The following is a 27,276-nucleotide window of genomic DNA, read 5'->3' as shown; positions in this document are numbered from 1 at the left end:
TCGCAGGCTCTGTGTAATAACAATCTGCCCTTTGTCAAAATCGCTTATCTCAATGGATTTTCCCCATTTGCAGCCTGTATCTTCACTACGGTGATTCCACATCCATGTCTGTTCTGCTTATATAATTTTGTTACCGCATCACATGCCTGCAACACCACCTGGAGGTATCCAACGTCACTATGGGCAGTGGTCATAATGTTTTGGCTTATCAGTGTATGCTAGAATTATCATGTGACTGCAAAAGAATAAGAACTGCGAGATCAAGCACAAAAGCCAAGAGGACGGTACACTTGCAACTGCAGTTAACAAAGTTGTAGCAGATTAAATGGCCAGCTGCACTGTAATGTATAGAATCTAGTAAAGTTATGAGAAAAGGAAAGATACCGACATGGTGGAATACGGCACAAAAATTATACCAATTTCAAATACTGAAGGATAACAGTATACTAATGATGAAATGCCTGCTTCATACGCTTATAAAACATTGATCCACACATAAACAAACTGTCGGCAGAGTGACTTGTTTCAGCATACAAAACTTATTAGCAATGGTTAACATCTCACTGCGGAGCAATCCACACAGGGGGGCGGGGGCACGGGTGGAGATAATGCAAAACTGAAGACATGCGAGTTCTATGATAAGATGGATAGTAAAAAATTCATGAAAAAGTTCATATTAAAGTTCACACTGTGGTAACCAAAATACAGCATTTTTGTTTTAGACAGTGCAGCTTGTCATAAAAACACCAAAAGACATTTTCACACTGTTCTTGAAAACCTAACATTTAGACAAGAATATGGAGAAATACTGTCAATGTCAGTGAAGTCATGACCCAGTAAGTACTATTAGTTCAACCAAAAGAAAATCATCTGCATGGCGTACGTGTGCATTTACATGCAACTGCGGGCGCGCACGCAGGTGCACACACACACACACACACACACACACACACACACACACACACACGGCACCAACCAATCTGATATCTCTTTTTTACCACTGTATATTGTAGCAGTGAATAAATATTGCTTTAAACCAGCAAGGAGAAAGTGATATCAAGAGGAATGTGATACATTAAACTGTGGGAGACCTTGTAAAGCCAAAGTATATGCCCACAAATGAAACATTAAATAAAATTATAAATTAAATAAAAAATTATAAATTAATTATAAATTAAAGTATACATAAATTCCATTTGTTTTAGTTTATTTTACAAAAGGCTATACAAAAACAAAAATGCCTCCCCTCCTCCCTTTCGGAATGTTACTGATGATTTGTTTATGTTGGCAATGTTCTACAGATATACTCAAAATGATTTTACTGAATTGACAAAAATATATCTGTCACATTTCAGACAAGTTACATAAAAATTGCTCTTAGTAACCTTCCACAAAGTAAAAGATTAATAATTTTCATCAAAGTGATATTTTAGATAGTGACGGTAAATTTTCAAATTATCTAGATATTTTGTACGTTGATGTATGAAAATGCAAAATTTACATAATCTTTTATTCAAAAATGAAGGCAGTTTTTGCACTATCACATTTCAGCTGTGCCTGAAATCATTTCTGTTTACTTTGTGTTTGGTTAACAGGCAATATGCATCTTAGGGAAGAGTGAAAAGATCAGTAACAAGTACTAATGGTAGCCCATGTTTCATGATAAAGAGCTATATAAAGCATATGGCATCTTATAACAGACACCTTTATATACTTTAAGTAGGAGTTACAAGAAGGATTAATGTGCAATGATGTAAACCTTTCTGGTAGGTTATTTACAAGAAACTCCCTTGAAGGAGTTAACTTATGGCTAAAACTTAATACACAATCTACATCAAACAACAGTATAGTGGCTTAAAAATACCAATGCTTTGTTGTAATTCACCTTTTGTGCAGAGATTAGACAAGACATAAATGAACTTTGATCAATATGTGTGACAGTGTTCCTATTTAGCTCACCACATGAAGTAAGGAAAAGGTCACCAACCTTCATATAAAAATATCAAAGTTCCCTTCCATATGCATTTAGTGAAGAGTCCCGACATTTGGAAGTAAGGACATGGTTGTAATGTTGCACACAGTTACACAAGTTAAAACATAATTTTCTTTAATGTATCACTGAAATATTGCAAGTCTTCCACAATTAAATGCTATTTATTGTATGAATTGTCTAGTTTGCACTGCTATTCAATGAATTAATATTTTAACCAAATGTGTATTATCCAGATGCAGTAGAATTTTATATCAGGGCTCTTCATCAAATGAGGTACAGAAGCAATGCAGCAATATTGACATTGGAAATACAAGAATATTCAGTACACTGGGCTTTTGGAAATGTATTTCTCAGTGATGAAAATAGCTACAGCTAAATCTGTTGAAAAGAAGTTCACCAAAACAATACAAAATATAAAAGCATTTCCATAAAAAATTTACAAAATTGCCTTACTCCATATGGTATGGTCTGTGTTAAAGCATTCAGTCACTTTTTTCCCTCCTCAATTCATCAAATACAATTTCTTCAAGAACTCACATTAGTAATGTTCACTAGTATCGTCATCACAAAGAAACCTAACAATCATAAAGATAATCCACTTCAAAGCCAAACAATTTCAATTTATCTGTGCTTGAAAATATTCTTAAAACAAATACTGCTGTTTAAAATTTGTGTAGTATACTAACCAAACAATAGTGAGACTGTTTCATAAAGTTATAACAAAAGTTTTTATATTGTGCTACCAGATGATGAAAGACATTGGCCATGAAAACAGTAAATTTCCTCCCTTTCATGCAGTCTTGCAATGATTCTTCTGGGAGTATTTGAACATACTAGGCTTTGTGCAGACTATAACACCACCCAGCATTTGATTTACGACATTTTTATATGTCTAATACTTTAAGAATCAAATCATTTTTCACGCAAGGACAAATGACTCGTGTTGTCTTTCTGTGTTGGCACAAGTGAAATACATTTGAACATAATTCCATTCTTACATTAATTTTCAAGTAATGTATCTAAGAAAAAGGCTCACAGTGATCGTGGCAAGACTATAATCTATGTTCCAGTATTAACAGAGACTAGATACATGAATTAATCAATTCCTTCAAATTCACAACAGTATTGCACTAGGCTTTAACAGAAATAGTAAATACAATAGTCAGCACAAGCAAAACAAGTTATATATATATATATAAAAAGAAAATATCATACTCAGAAACTGAGACATCAATTCTTTACATGGCATTGTTGCTTGTATTACATGAGTATCACACAAAATGCATGAAGTCAGCTCTGTCTTTTGCTAAATTGTTGTTATTGTGCTTCAAATAACAATAATGATGATGTTGATGATGATGATGATGATGATGATGATGACGGATGGTGATGGTGATGACAATGACGACAATGATGGGTGATGATAACAGGGTGTATGTTTCTTTAAGACTTACTATGAAAGAAAATAATGTAAGCTGCCAAAGAAGCACTTTGTCTGTTACATAAATACATAAGCATTATCAATTAGAACGTAATTTTTTTAAAAAAGAGAGTCAACAGATTTTTAAATCGCTTGGTGTCGATAATAGCAACACTTATTATAGGGACCTTTTTTTAAATTAAGTGTGACAGAAAAAAAAAAATCAGAGCTAGTTGTCACATTTCACACAAATTTGTTAAAAGTATATTACATAAATGTACACAAAATTACTTTATTTCTGTTATGTAATGTATGCAGAACATGCATTTACACATTCCTAACGGTGAGTTGTATCGCTAGACATGTTTATGAGCTGAAGGCATAATGATGACTTAATATCGGGCAGTCTATAATCACACAGCCAACCATACTAGAAATCCTGCTCGAAGTTTAGTTTTCTTCACCACATCATCAGTTATGTACTGTCTCACATTAAAATCTAAAAGTTTAACACTATTCAAAATCATAGGTGCAGATGCCTTTGATAATGGTATTTTCTTTGAGCGAAGTCAAATGCCCAAGGCTTACAATGCCTGTAAGAAAATCTGGTTACATCACAGTGGTAAAAGTACAAGCTATGTCCAATGGTCCCTCTATTCTAAACACTTTCACAGTTGTGGCTTCAGGTTTGCGGTATTCTCTTTTCTTCATGAATTTTGGGCAGATTCTTTCACATCCATGCAATATCACTGACTAATCCTCACTGTTAAAGGGACATGGGAAAGAATCTCAGATCACAGACTTCAGTGTGTGCAGTAATCATTGCACTTCTGGATGGAAAAAGATGAAGTAACAGTCATTTGTAGCTTTTTATATTAAATATACAGTACAGTCAGTTCACCATTCAACGGAAATATCGTTGACAGAAAACAAATTTTAAGACATTTTAAACCCACTGTAGATAGTGTTGATTCTCAGCTTGTCCATAAACTCACAACTGTCACAAAAAATCACAAAATTAGTGCACCGTACAGGCTGCTCAACTGAGAGTCTTTAGCAGATGCTTGAATCACACACTTTAAAAGAACCACCACTAATATTACAAGTACAAAAGTGGTTCTCTAGGTAGTTCAGTTATGCATGAAATCAACATATGTCTATTAGTGGCACAATGCAGTCGATGTCTGCCACCTTTGCCGGAAAGTGGCAACATACAATGTCACACCGTTTCTGTTATAAATTCATACTAGGCATCAAAATATTTCACACACTTCTAATGTCTTCAAATCTGTCGTCATGACAAGTATTCTCGAATACACAGACTAATTGTGACGCACACAACAACTGAATCATTTCTCCAGGTATGGCCAGTCTCACAGTTCCACAGGAATGGTCCACAGACCACTGAACCTCATCACATATTGTATGCTACATATATGGGGTCTAGTTGATCAGCAAGGAAGCCATCTCTAAGATGCATGCGCTGTTTCTCTCCACGGGAGTTAATTGGCACTACACCTGGATCAACAACAACCACTACTCCGACGACAAGATGGTGTTCCTCCAGAACAGTATTTGTAACGAGAGGAACAAGATCGAGAGCTTCATTTTCATTCCCATCCAGTTCAACCACCACCACCAGTAAATTTGTCCATGTGAATACAGCACTGAAAATGAAATTCTTTAATTAAATTATTGCTATTTAATATTTACAATGAATGATCATTTAAAATTCTAAAATTAATACTTTAAGTACTACATGATTACGATTATGCATGTAATAATCATAAACGTATTACATGAACATGTTTTCATATAAATTATATTTTGAAGCTGTATTCTGGCAGCTTGTATCTAAACATTTTATTGCTTCCAACAAGCATAATAAAAATGACATTTTTATGTTATTTCCATGCTTATTTCTGCACAGAAAAAAAAAAGATAAAGTGGCATGTCTTCAAAACAATTCACGTGACATGGTAAATGGAATGGGGGATAGTTTAACATATCCCAAAGTAGGGTGAAATGGAAGAAGAAGAAGAAGAAGAAGAGCAAAGAAGAAGAAAACCCATAGCTTTCAGGATTAAACATATTTTATTTGGTGACAAGAGATGACATGAGACACACACACAGGTATTAAAGTAGGCAAGATTTTGGAGCCAGTGTCTCCTTCTGGCAGAAGGGTTGAAGAGGAAGGAAGAAGGGTGAAACCTGATTGACTGTCTTTCCTTCTCATCCCATCTGGTGATCTCCCCTGACCCGAGGTTCTGGGCAATTTTTCTTGAGTCCATCCCTTTTCCTAAATCTCACCAGTCCTTTTCCTTCACCCCTCTTCCTTACACTTCAACCCTTCTGCCAGAAGAAGGAGACACTGGCTCCAATGGCTTGCAAACTTTAAAAACTTTGTATGTGTGTTCTCTTGCTGCTGCTTGATGTGTAGATTTTTTACCTATCCAATTACATTATAGTTCCAAAAACTAAGAATAGTTTGTATTTTGATTGCTTATGTGGGATATGCTGGCCATTGTGCTTCCTGAAAGTGAGCACTGGCTCTCCCAATTTTAATGGATGTTTCAATTAAAGTTTTGTTTTTCACAAATTGAATTTTTTTAAATGCAAGTTGTTACTTCAGTAACATAAGAAGTATGATCAGGCCCAGATCTAGGGGGGTGGAGGGAGGGGGGACCAACTGGGGTATCTCCCTTGGACAGCAATTGCAGAGGGTGCCAAATTCATATTTTTGAAGCAAACAAACCTTGTTGCACAAAGCGCCTAGCATTCAGCAAACATTGGTCTATCGATTATTCATATGATATTAGCACGTGTGTGTGTGTGTGTGTGTGTGTGTGTGTGTGTGTGAGAGAGAGAGAGAGAGAGAGAGAGAGAGAGAGAGAGAGAGAGAGAGAGAGACATCTATTTCTGACAAAGATCTTACTCACCGAAAGCTTTACTTGTGACAGTCTTTTTGTTATGCCTATCTGTGACTCAGCATCACTGCTATATGGTGAGTAGCAACTTTCCTTTTCATAATACTGTTGCATTCCATCCTGTATTTTCCACTGTTTGATTATTCATATGATTTCTGAATGAATCACAAGTTGATTTTTGAATGCGTGCATAGTGTACATGATATCTCTGCTGGGGGAAATCCCCATCGAATCTATAAATAAAAACACTTACCAGGAGACAAAAGGAAACGGGGCTATACAAGTTGAGCCATATGAGCCCAAACAGGTGAATGCCAATTTCTGTTTATGTAGTTGACTGGGTGTGCTAATGATCAGCATGGTCATAATTATTAGTAAAATCCACAGATTCAGTCTACCAGAATGGAAACAAATGAGTTATAGAAATAACAGGTAAGAAAGATTACATGTCATCTTCTCGATGTATCCAAAAAATGAAATTTTGACATAAAATTTTTGCCAGAAGGCTACACTACTGAGGGCCAATCGTACAGACCCTGGTTGGAAGGCGACTAAATTCTGTTCTCCGAATGGCATGGAAAACAGAGAATAAATGTAGGATAACTGAACCAGTGATTCTGGTAGGGTTGGGGTTAGTGAAGTTAACCAGAGAATAAGTTTTGTTTGTTAGAATGAGGAAGAAGAAGAAGAAACAGGGAAATCACACAAATTATATGGGAGAATATTATGATTCCAAATTTATATGAATATTTTGTACTACTAATTTTTGATTCAAGCTTGAGACTGGAGTGTCTGATTGAAACATAAAATTATTTCTTAACATAAAACTTTTTGCTTGTAGGAAGCCACATAGGCACTGATGGCACTGCGTGAATAGCGTGAATATATTCTGTCGTGTTATTTGTGTAAATGAGATACATAAAAAAGACAATTTGTGCAAAAACAGTTTCACTTATTTGGCGTGTGTTACAACTGGTGCAATATTAGAAAGATCTGTTTCATTTTATCTAGGAAACAGTAACAAAATAGATGTAGTCAAATCGAGAAACCACACCAGTCTTGTGTACTATTCGTATTAACAGCTTTATCAGTACTACATACTGAAATTTTGATTTTTCATATATCACCACATTTGATGAACTCTGATGAGGTAATTGACTCTTTTGCAGAAAGGAAATCATGCTGTGTAAAGCTGTAGCAAGATTAAAGAGAAAAGAATGCCGGGTCGTAAGGACTGACGAAATGTGTACTGTGTTGCTTGCCTCACTCCTCAGGACATTTTAAATTCCATTGTCCTGAATATAGTTTTGGTGGCTTCCATTACAAAATATACATACTTGAATGCCACAGAGCTGAGGTACAGTTATGCACAACAGAAGAATGCTGTGTGAAGAGGCATGGCACTGCACTTTGGCACATTTAAGATCAAATAACATGTCTCATATTTCCTCAAACATATATGTTTTGTATATCAAACACTTCAGAAAGGTGTGCACTACAAAATGAACATATTTTTGAAAAATTGATTTATTAAATTTTTGATGGCCTATCTCAAACGATTTGGGGGTGGGGTGGCACTACCAACTTTTTGCCCAGATTTGGAAATATCATAGATCTGTTGCTGAGTGTGATTTAGTTGTAAAATTAGTATGCTGATACAACTCCACATGTCATGAATAATTTTTATTTTGACTAATTGAATAATGTCAGAAACTAATGATTTCATATACTGGTAATGCTGACTTTGTAGGCTCCCAAAAACATACTCTTACAGTGGTCAAACAATGGAAAACACAGGATTATGAAATGGAAAGTTGCCACTCACCATACTGTGGAGATTGTGAGTCACAGAAAGGCACAATGAAAAGACAATCACAAATAAAGCTTTCAGCCATTAAGGCCCACACACACACACACAACTGCAGTCTCAGGCCAATGAAACCACACTCAAATTGTTGCCTGAGACTGCAGTAATGTATGTGATTTTGTGTGTGTGTGTGTGTGTGTGTGTGTGTGTGTGTGTGTGTGGTCTGAGACTGCAGTAATGTACGTGATTTTGTGTGTGTGTGTGTGTGGGGGGGGGGGGGTGAGGTCTATTGTTGATGAAGGCCTTAATGGCCGAAAGCTTTAATAGTGACAGTCTTTTTGCTGTGCCTCTGCGACTCAGCATCTCCACTATATGGTGAGTGGCAACTTTCCTTTTCATAATAATGTTACAATGGCACTCATCATTCAGTGAAAGGAGAACATCACCACACTGAAAAGTCTGTGAACCACTTACAGTAAGGTGCCTTTTATCAAATACTACAATCAGAGTTAGATGGAACCCATAGATTCTAAAACCAATCTCTTAACCAAAATGAAAGTTATCTGAAATATCTGCAGTCTGGTTAGCATGTGATCCCTAACTATATGTAAAACTGAAAAGAAATGCTTGTTAATCAAACAACTGTATGTCTCCTTACAATTTGATTAGTTAAAAAAAAATCAAACAAAAATGAACATGCAAATTCTCTTGAAAAATTTTATGAACTGATACTACTTTCTCTTACAGAAGTTACAAACACACATTTTACAAAAAATTGTGAAAAGTGAATCAGAGAGGTATCTTACCATTCAGCAATCTTTTTATGGCATCGCATGACACTATTTTCTATGTCTATAGGGTGATACCGCATTCCTCTTAACATAATAGTCTCATCAAGTGCACCAACCACAAACACAGCATCATGTAACTCTGTAAAAGACATTTCATTTTAGCAAATTAAAGTGGAAACACCCACGCACACCGGTGCACACGCACACTAACACTCAGACTCACACGCACGCGCACACACACAAGGAAGTACTCTTGCAATAGGGATAAATTAAATTAAATTAAGTAGTAACAGCATTTTTCATAATAATCCACAGCACAAGCATGGTGAGCTAAACCCATTCCCCTGCTATGTGCTGGTAAATGAAGCCTAGAGGAAACTGAACTGAGATAAGATCATGCATCTTACCGGTTTGTGTGTTATAAAGACATTTAGTCCCATCTTATTCACTTACAAAGCTTCCAAAACACCTCTCTCAATGAAGAAAATAATAAATTTCTGAAAATTAAAGTAAATGGATACATACAAAACCTGCTCACAAAATGGTGGCAGGAGAACACAAACACACACACACACACACACAAACACACACATATATATATATATATATATATAAAACAAAAGCGCTGGCAGGTCGATAGACACACAAACAAACACAAATATACACACAAAATTCAAGCTTTCGCAACAAACTGTTGCCTCATCAGGAAAGAGGGAAGGAGAGGGAAAGACGAAAGGATGTGGGTTTTAAGGGAGAGGGTAAGGAGTCATTCCAATCCCGGGAGCGGAAAGACTTACCTTAGGGGGAAAAAAGGACAGGTATACACTCGCACACACACACATATCCATCCACACATACAGACACAAGCAGACATATTTGTCTGCTTGTGTCTGTATGTGTGGATGGATATGTGTGTGTGTGCGAGTGTATACCTGTCCTTTTTTCCCCCTAAGGTAAGTCTTTCCGCTCCCGGGATTGGAATGACTCCTTACCCTCTCCCTTAAAACCCACATCCTTTCGTCTTTCCCTCTCCTTCCCTCTTTCCTGATGAGGCAACAGTTTGTTGCGAAAGCTTGAATTTTGTGTGTATATTTGTGTTTGTTTGTGTGTCTATCGACCTGCCAGCGCTTTTGTTTGGTAAGTCTCATCATGTTTCTTTTTAGATATATTTTTTCCACGTGGAATGTTTCCCTCTGTTATATATATATATATATATATATATATATATATATATATATATATATATATATATATATATATATATTAGAATTTGCAAGCCCTCAGAGCCAGTGGCTCCCCCTTCTGGCTTCATCATGTCCGGTAAGTCTCCCCTCCCATGGTTCAAGGCAACTTTTCTGAATTCTCCCCATTTCCTAAACCACACCAGTCTTTTTCCTTCAACTTCTTCCTTTTCTTTAACCCTTCAGCCGGAAGAAGGGACCATTGACTTGAAAAGCTTAGGAAAATAAAGCTATAGTTCCTTTGGACAAATGCCACATGGATGCCAAGCTGGAAGATGTACAGATATTTGTATGCAGGTACAAAAAGCAACTGAAATCTCTACAAAGAAGCAAAGCACCTAGACTTGATGAATTTTATACAGTATTTCTCATAATCATGACCTCTAGCAGATCTCTCAAGAAGCAGTCCATTTTGCATGGTAATATTGATAGCACTTTGCTGCAGAATATTCTAAAAAAATGTGTACTCACATGAAAAAGCTTTCTCATGTGGGGAAAATGTCACCGATCTTGAAAGTGACTGTTTAAACCAGATGACACTTTGTTGCTACGATCTAAGAGACTATATGAAGACAATCATAAAGATGCTATCTTATAAGATGTGACCCAGTAAGTCTGTACAATAATGAAAAATCCTGAGTGGAATACACGTCAATGATATGAGGAAACATAATTTCACATTCACATGACCCATTCGTTAATGTTGCTACACTAATTGGGATCTGTAAAGAACAACTCCAAAAGTTGTGATGCTCATTAAGCTCCAATAGGAGACTGCACAATATATATGTTAGTGTCTCCTGAGAATGGCCATTTAAAATTATCTTTTTTCTACAAATCACATTTAAGTGCCTGGCAGAGGGTTCATCGAACCACCTTCACAATTCTCTATTATTCCAATCTCCTATAGTGTGCGTAAAGAATGAACACCTATATCTTTCCGTATGAGCTCTGATTTCCCTTATTTTATTGTGGTGATAGGTCGATGCCAACAAAATATTTTCGCATTCAGTGGAAAAGTTGGTGAATGGAATTTTATGAGAAGATTCCGTTGCAACGAAAAATGCCTTTCTTTTAATGATTTCCAGTCCAAATCCCGTATAATTTCTGTGGCACTCTCTCTCATATTTCGCGATAATACAAAACATGCTGCCTTTCTTTGAACTTTTGTCAATGTACTCCGTCAGTCCTACTTGGTAAGGGTCCCACACTATGCAGCAGTATTCCAAAAGAGGAAGGACAAGCGTAGTGTAGGCTGTCTCCTTAGTAGGTCTGTTACATTATCTTGCTGTCCTGCCAATAATGCAGTCTTTGGTTAGCCTTCCCCACAACATTTTATGTGTGTTCCTCCAAATTTAAGTTGTTCGTACTCGTAATAATTAGGTACTTAGTTGAATTTACAGCTTTTAGATTAGACTGATTTATCGTGTAACCGAAGTTTAACGAGTTCCTTTTAGCACTCATGTGGATGACCTCACACTTTTTGTTATTTAGGGTCAACTGCCACTTTTCGAACCATTCAGATATCTTTTCTAATTCAGTTTTCAGTTTGTTTTGGTCTTCTGATGACTTTATTAGTTTATAAAGGAGAGCGTCATCTGAAAACAACCGAAGATGGTTGCTCAGATTGTCTCCCAAATTGTTTATATAGATAAGGAACAGCAAGGGCCTGTAACACTACCTTGGGGATCGCCAGAAATCACTTCTGTTTTACTCGATGACTTTCCATCAATTACTACGAACTGTGACCTCTGTGACAGGAAACCACAAATCCAGTCACTTAACTGAGATGATATTCCATAAGCATGCAATTTCACTACGAGATGCTTGTGTGATACAGAGTCAAAAGCCTTCTGGAAATCCAGAAATATGGAATCAATCTGAAATCCCTTGTCAATAGCACTGAACACTTCATGTTAATAAAGAGATAGTTGTGTTTCACAGGAACGATGTTTTCTAAACCCATGATGACACTGTGTCAATAGACCGTTTTCTTCGAGATAATTCATAATATTCGAACACAATATATGTTCTAAAATTCTGCTGCATATCAATGTTAACAATATGGGCCTGTATTTTAGTGGATTACTCCTACTACCTTTCTTGAATATCGGTGTGACCTGTGCAACTTTCCAGTCTTTAAGTATGGATCTTTCGTCGAGTGAATGGTTGTAAATGATTGTTAAGTATGGAGCTAATGCATTAGCATACGCCGAAAGGAACCTAATTGGTATACAGTCTGGAGCAGAAGACTTGCTTTTATTAAGTTATTTAAGTTGCTTCACTACTCCGAGGATATTTACTTCTACGTTACTCATGTTGGCAGCTGTTCTCGATTCAAATTCTGGAATATTTACTTTGTCTTCTTTTGTGTAGGCATTTCGGAAGGCTGTGTTTAGTAACTCTGCTTTGGCAGCACTGTCTTCGATAGTAACCCCATTCTGCCAGGTTTCAAGACAAAAGTTTCGTTGTGGAAACTGTTATAGGCGTCTCGCATTGAAGTCCGCACTAAATTTCGAGCGATTCTGTAAAAGGGTTGGAGGGTACAAAAATGTAGCTATGAACATCCAGTGTGACTTAAATTGTTGAGAATCTGTTTTCTGTTACTTCATATGTATCACCAAGGAGACTTGGTGATAAAATCAAACATACCAGCAGCAAGCTATCAGGCCATCATTTAGCCTTCATACAGCATGTGTGAATGGGTAATTGCTGTAATTCCCCTTAATTCCCTTAGGAACCAGTCAGTTCATTACATTTACACAATGAGAAGTTTTGCATAGTTTTTGGTATTTGTCATACATTTCAGTTCATTATCATTTTAATCTATAATTCAAGAACTTGTGTGTGCACGTGCACATGAGGGGGGGCCGGGGGGGGGGGGGGGGGAGGAGGAGTTCAGTGAACGAAAGATTCATCTGCTTCAGGCTGTTTGAGAGCAAGGCTCTCAGTCATTACAGGGTAAAAGGCTCTTGTGAAATGCGAAGAGGTGATTCATTAATGTTCTGCTCTGGTAGTAAAATTATGTAGGATCAGGGTGGTGAAGAATAGGGATTTTGGGTAAGAGAAAAAATAAATACTGTTGCGGAAGAATGTGTGGCAAGTTACAGATAGTGATTTATATCATAAGGGATACATAAAGGGGCTGCAGAAATGTTTTTGATTGAATTTTGGGTAGAGAAAAGGCAAATTTCCAGAGAGACTGAGCTATGCCTTTTTTTTGTTTTTTTAATGAAGATGAGAGGGCAGTGTAGAATGTGCACATGTCTGAATCTTATTAAAAATGTGAGACAGAGAAGCATTATTATGATTGCCTGTCTTCAAAAATAGCACTTAGTTCTGATGTGTGACCATTAGCTTAACTGTATCACTTCTGATTCATCTGACTGTACACTGACTATGCAACATTATGGTACTGTCAAATTCTCGAAGTGGAGAATGGAATCAACAATAAATTACAAGAAAATTTCACTCTTATCCTGATCCTCAATCTCACTGATATTCATTTTACGTGGAAGAGAGGATTTCTCCACTTCACATGTATACAAATTTCGGAAGAGTTGGCATTTTGTTCACATAGCACTGAACCTAATAAGACCACATATGTGAAAATAACTCTCTTTTCATTCTTATTATTTGTTTAATAAAGTCACTATGAATTCCACTAAATGATTTTAGAGATTTTAGAAGAGACGGGGGACAGAGTTCATGCAATTAATTAATGATTTCAGTGTTTTAGGACAATATGTAAAGCTCATATCACCAGTCAGACCATTAGGGACTACTAAATGGAACTTACAAATGACTTAAATGCTGCACAGATAAACTAATTATTAGCATATACATGATAATAGCAGCAAATATTCAGATTAAGAATAAGCCTATTGCTCCATTCAATCAGCTACAAGACAGCAACATCACATAAACTACTGAGGGCCATGCTTTATATTAAACATCACTTTTATAACCATGTATAAAATACTAAATTGTTAAACTATTCTACTTGTGAAATAAATTTTCCTGCAGATGCAAAGCATAGCAATATAAAGCTGCAAAATATCAATTTTTCATTAAATGCCAACACTGAAACTGAATTGTGCAGAATATTTAATTAAAAAGGAAAGAGCACACTAAAAAAATTCAAAATGTTGCATAGCATGTTCTAACATCAAATGTATGTACAAAATGAATCACCATACCATTTATCACATAATCAAGATGGTTGTAACACATGTTAGAGAACTGTATTTAGCAGCAGCCAAACAAAATGTAAATAAATCCTATTTAAAATGCTCTTCTTCAATAATAGGCATGATTAATGGGGATTGTGCAAATGTACAAAAATGAATATTTAAAATCTATTTAATATCAACACGTTCTCAATAGTTTATTGGATTCATCAGTAACAGAAGTAAGGCACCTAGAGTAACAAAAACCTAATGTTTTTCGAAAGTACATACCATAATGCTGAATAACCGATGTCCTAAAACCATTATTTTCTGTCCACAACTTACAAACCTGAACATTCTGGATGTGCACATTCACCATGAACAATGCAGATGGATACTGCGCTACATCATGCTCAAGAAAATCTGATTTACGGAAAAAAAACCTTTACAAGATGACTGAGATAAGAAGCGACATTAGGCAAATAAGAGTAGGTAGTGAGAAGTGTGTTTGGTGAGATCTGCTTGTATAGAATAATATGCAGTGTGTTAGCTTACAAGACAAGGTGGTGAGCCCAACCCTGATCAAATGGTGGGCTGCTACATTGGCCAGCCTTCTTGCACTTCTTAGATGGTGTCTCACAGCAGTTTAAGCAAATGCTAGGCTTGTCCCCAATTCCACTTCAGAGAATATGATACACAAACAGATGGAATATGATAAAACACAGAACAAGGTTTACACTATTCAGAACAAGGTTTACACTATTCATTGACACATGATGCACACAACTTCCTTCCCATAGATTACCTTTATGCCAGTGCCATCAGGAAGGAATCTGGTTACGAAGTTAAATAATAAAAAATAAAATCTGCCAAACATTGAAAAATTGTATCCCACATTAGATGGGGAAACACTAGGGAAAAGAAGAAGACTGAAAGAGGGAGGGGTTTGGTGCACACCTAATTCTAACAAAGCAGCGACAAACAAATGATTACAAAAATTAGCATGTCTGGAAACAATTAGTTATTGAAGATAAATTTCTTTTCTCCATTATACTGTTTTATCTGAAACTTTTGACAATGACCAGTTAGTTTCCAATAGTAACAGTTGAGTCTTATGCACATTTAAGCTAAATTTATTGTTTCCTTTCAGGCAAAATTGGTAACTATTTTTACATTGGACACATATCATAACAAACACTGAGAAGCACCAATTATCAAAACATATGAAGTGTAAAACCAGTGTAAGTCAACTACTGTCTCCAGATTCATGACATTTGTACCTCAGAATAGGGCAAAATGTTAAACTTGTGATTTCATTAAAAACAGTTTCACAGAATTTGTTCAATTATTATTTAAATCAAGTTTTCATGTCTCAAATTGTGTGGCGGCCATAAGGGCAGAAGGGTTGGCGCAGAGGATTTGGGGGGGGGGGGGGGGGGGGGCAGGGTGGTGGACATCAGGGAAGACAAATGAAATATCAAATAAAATAAAATCATATCAGCCTACAGAAATATCGCAATAATTTCTGCACACTTTAATACAGTAATAAGAAGCCCTGGACAGAATACAAACAATGTTCTGATGATAGCAAGACATATGAACAATATGCAAAGACAGTACTCAACTGGGGGCATTGTTCTTATCTGGAACAAGTTAGTTTCTTTCATCCTATAACCATTAAACATTGTTTTCAGATTTTAGTGTGAACAACACGGCTACCCAATTCTCTTTAGTTGGTACGTTGTTGAATGTCACATCAGATGTCAATGTAGTCCAAGTGGGTCACCTAAAATGTGTTAGAAAAACCAATCTGTATTACATTTTGGTGCTTCTATTACTATCAATTCCAGTTGCCATCTAGCAAATGTACCATGCCACTGTTGTTGTAATGAACCCACTCCGAGTTTTGTGAGACAGGTTATTAATCTTCTTGCTATCTCTCATTGTCTCATTACATCTTTTGTGTTACTGGCAATGTTTGCCTCTTACTTGTCAACATTTCTCCCTGGTTTCTTGTTACGCAAAATAATTTCCAGTGTCCTTCACTGCACTTTGTGTTATTAATGCTCTGGAAAGTACAATGACACAGCCAGGAAACCAAACTGCTAAAAAAAGTTGCAAATATCATAAAGGTACAATAAGATTTAGGAAGTGCTCTAACAACGTATCTCACAAGGCACAGAGCAGGTCCACAACAACACTACTGCGTTGGCGCATTTGTTGTAGATCTTTAGCTGAAATACACAGTGACAGATATACAAGGGGCCTTTGAAAAGTCTGTGCAAAAATAAAAACTACTTACATGTTTGTGGTTAACTTTTTTTTATTTTTCAACACAGTCTCCCTTTAGACTTATACACTTCGTCCAATGCTCTTCTAATTGGTTGATCCCTTCCGAATAATAGGAATTGTCCAAGTCTGCAAAACAGCTATTAGTTGCTGCAATCACCACCTCGTTTGAATAAAATCTTTGTCCCGCCAGCCATTTCTTCAAATTAGGAAACAAATAGTGGTCTGAGGGAGCCAAGTCTGGAGAATAGAGGGGATGTGAAATGAGTTGGAATCCTATTTCCATTAATTTTGCAACCGCAACTGCTGAGGTGTGTGCTGGTGCATTGTCGTGATGGAAAAGGACTTTTCTGCGGTCCAATCACCAGCATTTTTATTGCAGCTCGGTATTCAAACGGTCCAATAACGATGAATAATATGCACCTGTGATAGTTTTACTCTTTTCCAGATAGTTGATGAGGATTATCCCTTGCAAATCCCAAAAGACAGTCACCATAACCTTTCCGGCTGAAGGTATGGTCTTCAGTTTTTTGGTGCAGATTCTCCCTTGGTAACACATTGTTTAGACTGTTGCTTGGTCTCAGGTGTATAGTAATGTATCCATGTTTCATCCACAGTGACAAAACGATGCTTAAAGTCCTGATGATTCTTCCTGAACAGTTGCAAACCTTCTTTGCAACACTTCACATGATTCCGTTTTCGGGCAAGCATGAGCAATCACGGAATACATCTTGCCGATAGCTTTCTCATGTCCAAATGTTTATGCAAAATATTATGTACCCATTCATTTGAGATGCCCGCAGCATTAGCAATCTCACGCACCTTAACTCTTCTGTCATTCATCACCATATCATGGATTTAATCAATGATTTCTGGAGTCGTAACCTCCACAGGGTGTCCAGAATGGTCAGCATTACTTGTGCCCACATGGCCACTTGAAAATTTTGAAACCACTTATAAATTGTTCTAATCAAAGGTGCAGAGTCACCGTAATCTTTATCAAGCTTCTCTTTAGTCTCCTGACACATTTTGCCTTTCATAAAGTAATGTTTAATCACCACATGAAATTCGTTTTCGTCCATTTTTTGACAATCACTTGACTTCCTTGATTCGACAAATGCCAAACACAAAGAAGTAGACCAATATGGTTGAAACTTGGTGTGCGTTCTTTCCAAACATGCTACTAGCTAAACATGACCTCGATACGTGTCGGTGGTCTCATCTCTCGGACTTTGCACGGACTTTTCAAACGCTCCTCATAGAAAAATGTAATCTGAAGAGGAACTACATAAACACTCACTAAGGGGGACAAAACTGCTTATACTTGTTGGGGTGAACACAACCACATAATTTTGTTTTTAAAGAGTGCAATCCTCAATAATCTGTCCTTCGCAAATACAAGGATAATTATAACAATGAGTTTTGTTTCGCAATTTCTGACCAGTCTGCTTGTTAACACGCAGTGAAATACCAGTAGATAAAGAACTACTAAAGTATAAAACAAAACAGCTTAATAAATGAAACATATAAAGATTTCGACTCGTTGAGTAAAACACGGTGAGGAAGACATGACAGCAAACTCCTCTCCTTCACCTTAGAGTTTGATTCACAGAGACAAGACTGCTGCATAAATAGCAGATGTGTTAAACCATCTTGATTTGTGCTGCAACTGCGACTGCACGCGCGTGCCCATGCTAAGTGGGTGTCACTGCACCTGGAGCATCCAGCAGGGGCTGTGTAGGAGCAGGGGAGTCACAGCCCTCAACTCCTGCGCCCAACACTGCTGAGGTCTGTTCTCCGATACTGCTTCCGATCACTGTGCTTGTCTGCTGCTGACCAGTGCACTCTGTTCTCCTTAGGAAGCCGAGATATCCAGTACGGGCATACGTCTCCCCTGTGGTGCCTGTCACCAAACGAGCATTGAAATGGTCTGCGTAGTCGCTCTCATCTCCATAAATTGTGAAGTACCCACTTGCATTGTGGCTGGACTGCACCCAAATCTATAACATAACAAAATTCTGGAATAAGGAATTAAATAATAAACCATTTTATAAAAAATTCATCTCATTATTTGTATTTCTTTATTACCAAATTTTAATCATCAAGCAATATACTTAGAAAGAGAAGGGCCTTGAAAATGAATTTACAATCAAGCAAATGCAGGATGAATTTAAATTTTAATAAACAACAGCACAGTTCTGTTTGTTTCTCTTTAAACTTGTGGTCTTGTGGTAGTACTTTCAAATCCTTGTCTAGCCATTTTCCATTGAAATTTTCCCCCTCTTTTCAGAAATGAAAGAACTTATGTATTTTAAAGTTAATGATTCTACCAGCTTTTATTCACAAGTTTTAGTGGGTAAGAGATTTTCATGGTTTTAATATCAGCTGCTGTATCTGCCAGATACATCACATAAAAAATCACATTGATGACTTGATAGAAATATGTTACAGAAATTAACAATGATTGAATTTTTCAACATATACTTTCAGATTTTTATGGACAGTGTCATCTATAAAGAACTTCACGTCGCACACTGGAAGCGAAGTACACAAATGACCTAAAGTTTGAAGAACACACAAAAAGGCTGTTTACATTATTTCATCAATGAAAAAGAACAAATTTTAAATAGTGATTACATTGAAGTCAAAGGCATCAGATAATAAAACATTTAATCTATACTGTTAAATCTTAACCAGAATGAGCTCAAATCAATTATTTCTGCTGTGTATTGCACAAAGTAAGAAACTGTTTTGCATATAATCAGCCCCCTTTCTTATAAATTTTCACCTCTCGTGTTGAACATGGTGACTGTACCAAAAATTATGCCATAAGAACAAACCTGTGCCTTTTTAATCTCAATTTTTGATTGATAGGCTAAAACCTGAATTGTATTAAATAAAATTACAGTGAACCCCCTAAAAATTACAATTGATTTACAGCCATCTATTCCACTTTCTGCACTATGGCTTTGTAAGTGATAATTTTATGTTGCTGAACACTGCAGTTCATTTAGAATTGATGTGACTCTTTAACCAAAACAAAAATGTACAAACTGTTCTCACAGATTCCTGTATGTAATAAAGTGTGATCAACATCTCTTAATAGTAGGAGCACAAAGCAGCTGCAGCCATTAATAGTGACAACACTAATCATCAAGGACAGTGTCTTCCACATTCTTCTGGTTTTTGTTTGTCTACTAAAAGAATGTCATGTGACATGATGTTCACCAACTGTACTATGGTTTCTGTAATTACTAATCACTCCAAAAAAGAAACGTATGTAAGAACCAGTGTAGCAATTTTGCTGTTCATTTTTATTAGGTATCAGACATTTTATTTGTGTAGTTTTTATCACATCACTATTATGTAATCCTTTTACATTTTTGTTTCATAGAATATGAAAGTACTGTACAATAAATTAGTGATCATTACAGAAAACGCAAAAATTTTGGCTACTGAATATTATATTGTCAACAGAAAATTGATGGGGGGTAAATGTTAGGTACAGTCAGTTGTAAGGCATGTTTTTTCTATTGTTTTCTCATCAGCATGTATATTATACTTACCTCTCCAAGATGGGAATCACCACACTGACCCTTTGTTTCTGGGTTGGCAATTATCACTTTTACTCCAGGCAACAGTTTACCCGATTCCATCAAGCACAGGGAATGAGGACTCCCTCTCTCCACTAGAGAGACCCTATCATTTCTTAGTGCTCGTAGGTCAACATAAACTGTTGATGGCTCTGGACTAGATGCACCCTGTAAAAAGAAATTACATGCATATATTTCACATTTCTTTCACTCTGTAAAAGAACACTGGGTAGGGAGGGGAATTCTGAAGACATGTATTTTGTATCCACTACCAACACAACTCCCTACAATGCTTCATATACATAATGGAATTAAAATACACCAAATTCAGCAAATCCAATGTCAGATCACAGCTAACAAATACTTAAATACAACCTTTTTTCTCTAGTGGTACTTTTAAAAACACAATACAGTGATATCAGGAAAAACTGCACTGTAGCATGTATGTGCATGCATGCATGCACATACACACAAACACCCGCACAGAGCTGTAATCCACAATACAAACCTGCATTAAAAAAAATGGGATTAGATAACTGATAGCACATGAAACAAATCATTAACTTAATTAATTAATTTAAATATTTCTTGAAACAACTTTAAATTTTCACTACACATATCAAAGACATGTATGAAACTTTGCTAACCCAGTTTCACAAAAGTATAAAAAGAGAAGCAACTATTATTTCTTACATGTATTCTCATTAATGTGATAGTCCAATGCTGAATTTGGTTGGAGTGTACATAACACAAAATTTTCTGGAATAACATGTTCTGCTATTATCCCCTTAGGCTGACGAAATATGTTTGTGGCAGCTAAAAAATATCTTAGTACCTATTAAGTAGTGAACTGCAGACCGCATGTGCAATTTTTTGATTTATGTGAAAATATGAAGACAAAAATATGAGCACAGTGCATTAACAAGACACGATTTTCGGAGGAGAAATTGTTTACACTTTACTGTCGTGGCTTGGGGATGCTGTGCACTCCAAGGAAGACGTGGTCTGGTTGACAATGGTTTCGCACCGGAACAAAAGAAGGTTATCAAAATGATCTCGGGCTTACTTATTGACTCACCACCTATATATCATGCAATGGAGTCTCACGTAGAGACTAGCTACAAGCAAACTGTAACAAGCGATCTGTTCACTCTATGTTGTAACAGTTACAAGAATAGTTAAATACAGAAGACTTCTTTAAATCATGGTTATGTTATCTCACAGTGAGTCGCTAGAAAGCAGGAGCTCTCTCACAACCCTCAATCTTCCGCATATGGAGATAAAATTCAGTGTCAAAATTAGTGGCACTGCTTAACATGACTACAGCTGGAGGAAAATACATGAAAGCAACTGTTAAGGTTGAATAAGGCAACTTTTACTACAAACAACTCAGGGTGATGGATCCACACACAGAGTTATTTGGAACTGTTCTGCAACTAGAACCCTCTATTAAAACGCTTCATGAAGTTCTCTCCTACTGACAGTAATCTGGCTCACACAGCCTACTATGTGTCACAAAACATACTGGCCTCATACCAACAGTTGACTAGATAAGTTTGCATGAAAGTTTAATATTATGCATAGTGTTTACACAATTCTTTAATCCAATTAAATTACATTTTCCTTGAGACATATGAGTTTCAATTTTAATTCATTTCCTCTGCTTCTATCATTACTGAACAATTCTTTTAGTTGATGACCACTTTGTAGTATTCTACTTGAGGTGTGTCACACGAACTACATGTGTTTTGTTTCTTACACTATTACAAAAATGATAGTCGCTACTCAACACATAGCGAAGATGCTGAGTCACAAATAAGCACAAAAAAATACTGTCAAACAAAGCTTTTGGTCAAACAGGCCTTCATCAGAAGCCTGGCAAGCAGAGACTGTGATCAGGTGTGTGTCTGTGTGTGTGTTTTATATCCCGATATTGAGAGAGACATACACATTAACAGACGGCGGCACTGTAAAAAATTGCTGCTGTGAGCTGAATGAACAATTAAATATTGGCAGCAACAATCTAGTACACACTACATTTAATTAACAACCCAAAAATGCACATTTCGTACAGAACAGCCACTAATTTGAAATGTCATTTACCTCTGCAACAATATTCCTGACAGAAATACAGGAATATTCTTATTATTAATTCAGGCAATTATCAAATACTTTGTGATCTTAATTTTAGTAATGATTACAAACAATGGATGAGCACAAGTAACCAATCATTGAGGCATTGATCAGTCAACAGGCTTATGAACTAGATTTACATTATTGCTAAGCTTTCTGACATTGTCATGGAAGGGAAAAGTGGAATGGTTGGAAATCAGGGTGCAGTAAGGGAGAAGGATAGGAACGCAGCACCAGCACATCTGCCCTGTTGCAAGCGCAGGAAGTGTTAAGTGGATGCACAATGGTGTGGTAGAGTTGGTTAGAGGTAAATGGGGGGGGGGGGGGGGGGCGGGGAAGATATAACAGAAGAGTAACAAGAGCATGGTGAGGGCAGTGTGGGTGAAGATTAATGGAGTTAAGTGTGAGACATGAGGACAGGGGGAGGTGGGGATAAAGGGGAGGAGGTGGGCGGTGGATTAAGTTGTTCTCGTCAAGGCTTCAACTAAACTCCACCAGGCTCTGAAATGAGGGACACACTTCTCAAAATCTATCCTCCTTTCCCCGAAGTATTATCCCGCAACCCACCACGTCTACAAAATATTCTGGTCCACCCTTATACTGTAGTTATCCCTAAGGTTTTGCCACATGGGTTGCATCCACATGCAAGACCTGCCCTACGAACACAACAAGAACATAATATTTAAGTCCCCAGTGACCAACAGAGAGTAGTGCTGAGCCCATACACCCCCATACTGAATACAGTTACGCCAGTGGCAGAGGATCACATGGCAGTCGCTATGTTCCGAATGGCCCATTAGGGCTAGAATGCTGAGCTTTGCTTTGCTGCTGGTACTGGGTGGTCTTAATTAAAGTGGTGGTAATCTAGGAGCTGTAGTGTGGGTTGTATACATCGCAGCACCCTGAAACATTGTAGGTATGATCATTAATTGGTGTGATTGTGGGGTGTGCTGAAAAAAATAATAGTTCCACTTTCTGACACCAGGGGAAAATGTGGCCCTGTAAGCAGTCAGAATCAAGTGAGAGTGCACAGAAAGGAGAAGAACAATCAAACACATGATTAAATGGTTGTGGCACATTTATTGGGATATGATCAGAAGTTACAACACGTATTCAATATGGTCGCCCAAGTCAGCAACTCACTGCATCTGTAACACAGGACGGTCCACAGTTGCTAGCAGTGTATCCAGTGTAATCAGAGAGACATGTCATTATATGCTCTCCTTCAGATCAGCAAGAGTTCAGATACATCCCTAATAGAAAGATATTTCAGATATCCCCACAACCATATGTCACATGGATTTAGGTTGGGGGATCTGGAAGGCCACATATCTTGAAACTGCGTAGAGACGATGCAGTCAACGCTAAACATTTCTCGAAGCAAATCTTTCACCTTCAAGTGACATATGGTGTATGGTGTCACCCCAGCTTGCATGAAAATAGTGGCACGGATGAAGTTGTGTTCTTGCAAAGCTGGAATCACATGTTGATTAAGGAGGTATTTATAACATCCAGATGTCACCATAAACCTAACAAGCCTGGGAGGCGTTATCTCCTAAAAGGAAAATGAATCGAGAATGAAGGAGCTTGTGGAACCACACTATGTAGTCACATAAACTGCGTGCAGTGGATGTCTTGTGTAACATATGGGGGAGCAGAACTCTGTATGTGACAATTCTGTGCATTTTCAGCACCGTGCATAGTAAAATTTGCCTCTTTAGTCCAAAGAATATTTCCTGGCCACATGTCATCCATTTCCACAAGTGCCAAGAAACAAAGTACAAGGTCACTGCATTACAGTCTATGTTGGGGCTTCATTGGGCGCACATTCTGAATCTTGTAGAAACACTAGTGTAAAATGTGCCACAAAATCTTTTGAATTGTTGACCAGCGGAGAGAAAATTTCCATGATAAAGCTCAAGCTCTGGCTGCAGAATGTGCTGCACGATTGGCTATAGCTACTGCAAAATCACGAACAGCTGTCATGGGAATGGACTGCCTCCCTCTCCCTCCTGTACCACTTAATTACTGGTTTCTTTAAATTTCTTGATCATATTCTGTAGCCCATTTATTGATATGGAGAACCTGTTGGCAATATTTTCGTAATGCTGCACTGCTATTGCTGCCATTCTGATAAAACAACTTCACCAGTAATACAACATCTTTCTCCTCAGTAGCCACTGCAGTTTGTAGAGAAAAGTCAGCCTCCTTAACCCTTTACACTAACAGTTACTCCACAAAAGAAATCATCATGTTTCCAAGTGACAAACAGTGTAGTGATGTCAAAACAGAAAACATTACACATCTTGACTGATTAAGAGTGCCATATTTTTCCTGGTGGCAGAAATTGGAACTGTAATTTTTTCATAATACTCCATCAGCACATTGATTAATGAACATACCTACAACGTTCCAACATCCTGTGCTGTACACAGCCCACATTGCAGCATTCAGAACACCATCTGTTTAATTATAACCAACTGGGAGATTCTGCTCCGTCAAACACAGAGTCACCTCTGAAACTAGTCACAATAACTCAGGAGTTACACCTACACAGCATGACTATCATCTGTCCACTAGAATGAAAGTGCACCTCAAACTGTATCCAAAAGCAATGTTGACCAAGCAGTGTTCAGCAGCATGTCCAAATTCAATGGCTGCTTCACAATTCGTGCCATGTGGATTCACTTAACCTGAGGGCAGTTCCTCACCCCAGCTGAACATTATTTATTGCACAATAACTAAACATTGTACTGATGTCATACATATTGCAATTTGAAGAGAAACTCTGAAAGTGTGTTTTTTTTTTTTTTTAATACAAACATTCAATATGCGAACCATGAGTGACCTGGCAGATGTCAATATGGTAATCGAATCTTGCCCTACCCATCCCAGCATGGCATCATCGACTGTGGGAGTCGTTTCCTGTATTCTCTCCCAGATAGGGTTGCCATAATCTCGGAATCCAAAACCAGGACGAAACTTACGGTCACCGTAGCCGATCGAAGGAAATAAGAGGAATAAGGAGTCCTCATGCCCATAAGCTAACGGAAATGTGCATTTAATTAATGATCCAGAGTTTAGGAAGGACTGCTTCATTAAGAAAGCATTTATTACAAAAAATAAGAATATGCATTACATTATTCAGTACACGAAGTTCTGTTGTCATCATTTGAGCTTCGTATTCAGTTCTTCCTCGCTTTGTACTTGGAAACTGTTCAGTATATTCCTCCCTGTACTTAACCTTCCCTCTAGCCGACATTATTAAACCACCAGGCAAATAATAACAACTATTTAATACAATATAACACAACGAAATCGCAAGCACAACAAACCATGCGAACATTCAACAAGCTAATCAAAGAGGATAATACTCTTCATTGCCAGAGATGACCGACCGCCCACTGTATCGACAACTCGCAATCTCGCAAATCGAAGAGGATGTACCGTACGCCTGAGCCTGACTGCCCATTGTTTCCATATCTCGAAAGTTGTTCCGTTCTGCTTGGATTTTATATAATGTGAAGGCAAAGAGATAACATATTGATGCTTCTTTGACAGCAATTTTTGAAATTACCGGAAGTTGACTTCAAATCCAGCAAATATCGCGGACATTTGCCTTTTCGGCCCGGACTTTTTCATTTACCCTAAAATCGCGGACTGTCCGTGAAATCCGTGGCGTATGGCAACCCTACTCCCAGAGCTCTGCTACATCATGTGGTAGAGGCAGTACATACACCAGATTTTTAATGTGTCCCCACAGAAAAAAGTAACACAGAGTGAGATCTGGTGATCGGTGAGGCCATTTCATGAAATAGCTGTCCCCCTCTGTAGCACCGCTGATCCATCAATGCGGCATCTCCGTGTTCAGGTACCCACGAACTTCACAATGAAAATGGGGTGCAGCCCCATCCTGCTGAGAGATGAATGGAAAGTCTGGTTGGATTTGATACATCAGCCATTGCTGCAACATGTCCAAGTAGGAGTATCCAGTGACCAGTGCTCTTGGTGAAGAAGAATGGCCAAAACAGTTTTTGACGTGACAAGGCACAAAAAAACTTTTACCTTTGGGGAATCACGTTCAAATTCAATTCATTCATGTGGATGCTTTGTACCCCAGATTCAACAATTATGCCTGTTCACTTTCCCATTAATGTGAAAAATGGCTTCGTTACTAAAAATTAAGTGATCAACAATGTTATCCCCATCCTCATTCAATTGTTGAAACCGCAAACAAAACTCAAAATGCTTGTCTTTGTCGTCATCACTGGGCTTCTGCACTTGGCTCCAATTTGAATGGTTTCATAGACAGCTTCTGTTGCAGGACTTTCCACACAGTCACTGGAGCAATTTCGAGTTCACGGGATGCACGATGCACCGATTTCTTCTGACTGCTTATGAATGTCTCTCGTATGTGCTCCACATTCGCTTCACTGTCACTGGGACATCTGCTTCTCTTTGCCATGCACAAGCAACCCGTCTTAACAAATTTGTTGTGCCAGTGGTAAATGGCCTTCCTTGTTGGTGGCTTCTTACCATACTTGGTTCTAAGCATCCATTGAACAGCTGCAGCACACTTGTTTTTGTTGAACTCCAACACACAGAAAGCTCGCTCTGCACCTGAACTCAACATGTTTGCGACTAGCGCTGACTGTCGGCAAATTACCAAACTATGCTGTGGCGGTATACATGAATAAAAAAACTTTCAGGGTTTCTCTTCAAAATGACATATGTATGGTATCTGTACAATGTTTGGTTCCTGTGCAATAAAAATAACTGAAAGTGTTCCCGGGCTTTATGTACATGTATAATTCATCTTATATACACAATATGCTGTATGATTTGATTCACTTCATACTTTTTGTGATGCAGTATTTAGTTTTTAATAAAACCTCATTAGTGTCTTAGTTCTT

The 27,276-nt window shown here is 37.5% G+C and overlaps 1 protein-coding gene across 1 annotated transcript in view; it reads right to left on the bottom strand.

Moving 5' to 3' along the window:
* Positions 1-1,190: 1,190 nt before the first annotated feature.
* LOC126196964 (disco-interacting protein 2) overlaps positions 1,191-27,276 on the bottom strand; it is a 667,247-nt gene continuing 641,161 nt past the window's right edge. The window contains 4 exon segments of the mRNA XM_049934602.1: positions 1,191-5,080; positions 8,954-9,077; positions 18,352-18,637; positions 20,204-20,398. Coding sequence (XP_049790559.1) covers positions 4,828-5,080; positions 8,954-9,077; positions 18,352-18,637; positions 20,204-20,398 — 858 coding nt within the window. The 3' untranslated portion in view covers positions 1,191-4,827.

Source organism: Schistocerca nitens, chromosome 1, assembly GCF_023898315.1.
Source record: "Schistocerca nitens isolate TAMUIC-IGC-003100 chromosome 1, iqSchNite1.1, whole genome shotgun sequence".
In the NCBI taxonomy this organism is placed as follows: domain Eukaryota; kingdom Metazoa; phylum Arthropoda; class Insecta; order Orthoptera; family Acrididae; genus Schistocerca; species Schistocerca nitens.
This window is presented reverse-complemented; position numbering and strand designations above follow the sequence as displayed.